This window comes from Amblyraja radiata, chromosome 5 (genome assembly GCF_010909765.2).
Source record: "Amblyraja radiata isolate CabotCenter1 chromosome 5, sAmbRad1.1.pri, whole genome shotgun sequence".
Taxonomy (NCBI): Eukaryota; Metazoa; Chordata; class Chondrichthyes; order Rajiformes; family Rajidae; genus Amblyraja; species Amblyraja radiata.
In genome coordinates, this window is record NC_045960.1 from 58,637,836 (window position 1) to 58,641,408 (window position 3,573).

Sequence of the window (3,573 nt, forward strand, 5' to 3'; positions counted from 1 at the left end):
CCACGTCTGTGTATTTCCATGGAAGATGCATCTACACCAGTTCATTCTGTATATATTTTTTTGTCAAACCTAGAGGCAGTTATTCCTATTACCAGTGAGTACGATGCTCAAGGTACACAAGTATGAAAAAATTAGGGACACATCAGAACCAGTTTCATAGTCCAGAAAGTCTACCTGATATATAATCCCGCAGCAGTATTGTTTATTTATACTTCATTGCTAGGTATTCACAAGTTGTAGGAGTAGAATTAGGCCATTTGGCCCATCGAGTGCACTCCGCTATTAACTCATGGCTGATCTCTGCCCCTTCCCCATAACCCTTGTTACCCGTTCTTCTGCCTTCTTCCCATAAATTTGACACCCGTTCTAATCAATAATTTTTCTATCTCTGCCTTAAAAATATCCACTGACTTGGCCTCCACAGGCCTCTCTGGCAATGAGTTCCACAGATTAACTACCCTCTGACTAAAGAAGTTCCTCCTCACCTCCTTTCTAAAAGAGCGCCCTTTAATGCTGAGGCTATGATCTCTGGTCCTAGATTCTCCTTCCAGTGGAAACATCCTTTCCACATCCACTCTATCTATGCTTTTCATTAGAACTGCTTAATATTTAATGCATTATTAAGGTTATTGCTAGCCTACGAGATGGGTGCCTATTTCAGCTTAACATTCATTTTTAAAGGACTGAAAACGGATGCTATGAAAGATGAGGTGATAAACGTGTGCTTGGCATAAGATTTATATTTTAAAAGATGATTAGCAAAGCTTCTTTATGTAAATGGTGATCACAATAAGGTAAGCGCATTTGGATGAGGAAGGCTATTCATCTTATGTTGGGCAATCCAGAGTTCAAATGCAGTTCTCAAAATCTGAAACAAGTTTATCCTAAACACATACACCCACTCTTCCCCCTACATCCCAGACATGCTGATCAGAAGGTGAATTGGCCACTGTAAATTGCCCCTTGTGTGTAGACGAGCAGTTAAATCTGGGGCATGGTGATTAAAATGTGGCGATTTTTTGTTGTTGTTCTTATGATATTAATGTAGGATTGGTGTAAATCCCCTCCAAGCTGGTTACCAAGCTAATGGAACTGGGTCTCTGCACATCTCTCTGCAACTGGATCCTCGACTTCCTCAACAACAGACCAGACTGTTTGAGTTGGCAAAAACTCTTCTTCCTCAATAACCATCAGTATGGGAGCACCTCACGGCTGTGTGCGCTCAGCCTCTTGCTCTAATCACAGTGTGACACTTGGTGTTGTTTTTCACATTAGTTTTCATGTGTTTTTCAATTAGTTTTCTGCAGTTCCCAGGTCCCTCACGTGCCCTGGGTGTGGCTGCAGTTCCCAGGTCGGCTCGTCTGCACCGGGACTGGCTGTAACACCCAGGTCGCCTGCATGTCCCGGGATGAGCTCATGACCAGGGGTTGGCAACTGGCCCATAACCCGAAATCATCCGGTCCGCAGGCGTTTTTTTTTCAATTAGTATTCGTGACCTGGGAACTACAGCCAGCCCCGGGGACGCGTGCTGATCTGGAAACTGCAGCTAGCTCCGGGGCACGCAGGCGACCTGGGCGCTACAGCCAGTCCCGGGGCAGGCGAGCCGACCTGGGAACTGCAGCTCATCCCGGGACATGCAGGCCACCTGGGTGCTACAGTCAGTTCCGGGGCAGACGAGCCGACCTGGGAACTGCAGCCACACCCAGGGCACGTGAGGGACCTGGGAACTGCAGAAAACTAATTGAAAAACACATGAAAACGAATGTGAAAAACAACACCAAGTGTCACACTGTGGCGATAGATGTGGCCCACCCTCTGCTCACAGACATGGATCGTGGCCCCTATGCAGAACAAGGTTGCCGATGCCTGCTCATGACAGTGTAGCTGAACACAGTGCGAACTTCATCCTCAAGTTCGCCGACGAAACCATTGTTGTTGAACGCATGACAGATGATGATGAGTCAGGGTATAGAAGTGAGATCGATTGACTGACCAAATGGTGCCAGCACAACAACCTAGCTCTCAATGTCAGTAAGACCAAGAAACTGTTTGGAAGAGGAAAGATGAGGACCCACAAACCTGTCTATATCGACGGGACTATGGTGGAGAGAGTCAAAAACTTCAAATTCCTGGGTGTGCATATTTCTGAAGATCTTTCCTGGACCCAGCACACTGATGCAATTATAAAGAAAGCCCATCAATGCCTCTACTTCCTGAGAAGATTGCAGAGATTCGGTATTTCAGAGGTTTCTCTTGAACTTCCACCAGTGCACAGTAGAGCTCATATTGACTGGTTGCATCACAGCCTGGTTCGGCAACTTGAATGCCCAGGAGCAAAGAAGACTGCAAAAAGTTGTGAAGACCGCCCAGTCCATCACGTGTTCTGACCTCTCCACCATTGAAGGGATTTACAGGAGTCGCTGCCTCAAAAAGGCAACCAGCATCATCAGAGACCCACACCACACACTCATTTCACCCCTGCCATTGGGAAGAAGGTACAGGAGCCTGAAAACTGTAACGTCCAGGTTCAGGAACATCTTCTTCCCCACAGCCATCAGGCTGTTAAACACTACACCTCCATTAATCTCTGAACTACAGACTATTATTTTTGTTTGTTGTTTGTGCATATGTATGTATGTCTGTGATTGTGTGTGTATGTGTATTTCTACACACACCAATGTGTTTTATTTATATTGATTACAGTGTATTGTGTTTACATTTTCTATTGTGCTGCTGCAAGTAAGAATTTCATTGTTCTATCCGGGACATATGACAATAAACCATTTTGACTTCTTGAAATGAGTGATAATGGTCGGTATGGACGATGGGCTGAACAGCCTGCTTCCATGCTGTATCTCTCCATGGCTCTAAGAGGCACGTCTTCTTGGGTGCCAGTATTATGGAAGTTCTTTTAAAGCAGGTTGAGACCTCAAACAGCAGTTGTGAGAAATTGAAGATGTCCTTGCAAACTCCAGCTGGTTCGTCCATGCAGTTTTTGATGAGACACTCAGGTACACCATCAGGACCAGACTTTCTAATTCAAAACAGTCTCTCTTTCTCAGTCTGAAGAAAGGTCTCGACCCGAAACGTCAGTAGTCTGAGGAAGGGTCTCGACCTAAAACGTCACCGATTTCTCTCCAGTGATGCTGCCTGTCCCGCTGAGTTACTCCAGAACTTTGTGTCCAACTTCTCTTTCTGTTTTTACATCTGGAGGAGGTTTGATCATGATCACCTTTGATTTACTTGGATTGGACTGAAGATAAATGTCAATGCTCTGTTACTAGTTTTGATCTTTGTTGTTCTGCATCCTCAAGATTGAGTCCATGGAAACTCTGAGATATATTTTTGGTTTATCGTCCAGCATATGCAGTGCTATCTTCATCTAATTTCTAATATTTCAACACAAATATCGGAAAAAAAATTCCCACGTGTTTAACGTCAAATAATACCTTATAAAACTAAATCCAGGGTTGTTGAACTTGCTATGCTGCATCATTAAGCACGGAACAACCTGTCCTTTCTCTCTCGACCTGATGCTCCACGCTGGTCAGGCAGCATCTCTGGAGAGAAGGA

General features: G+C 44.9%; 1 protein-coding gene across 1 annotated transcript in view; it reads left to right on the forward strand.

Moving 5' to 3' along the window:
• The first annotated feature begins 3,108 nt into the window (after positions 1–3,108).
• mrpl19 (mitochondrial ribosomal protein L19) overlaps positions 3,109–3,573 on the forward strand; it is a 26,513-nt gene continuing 26,048 nt past the window's right edge. Inside the window, exon 1 of the mRNA XM_033021307.1 lies at positions 3,109–3,216. Within this exon, the coding sequence (XP_032877198.1) occupies positions 3,144–3,216 (73 nt within the window). The 5' untranslated portion in view covers positions 3,109–3,143. The remainder of the gene's footprint in view (positions 3,217–3,573) is intronic.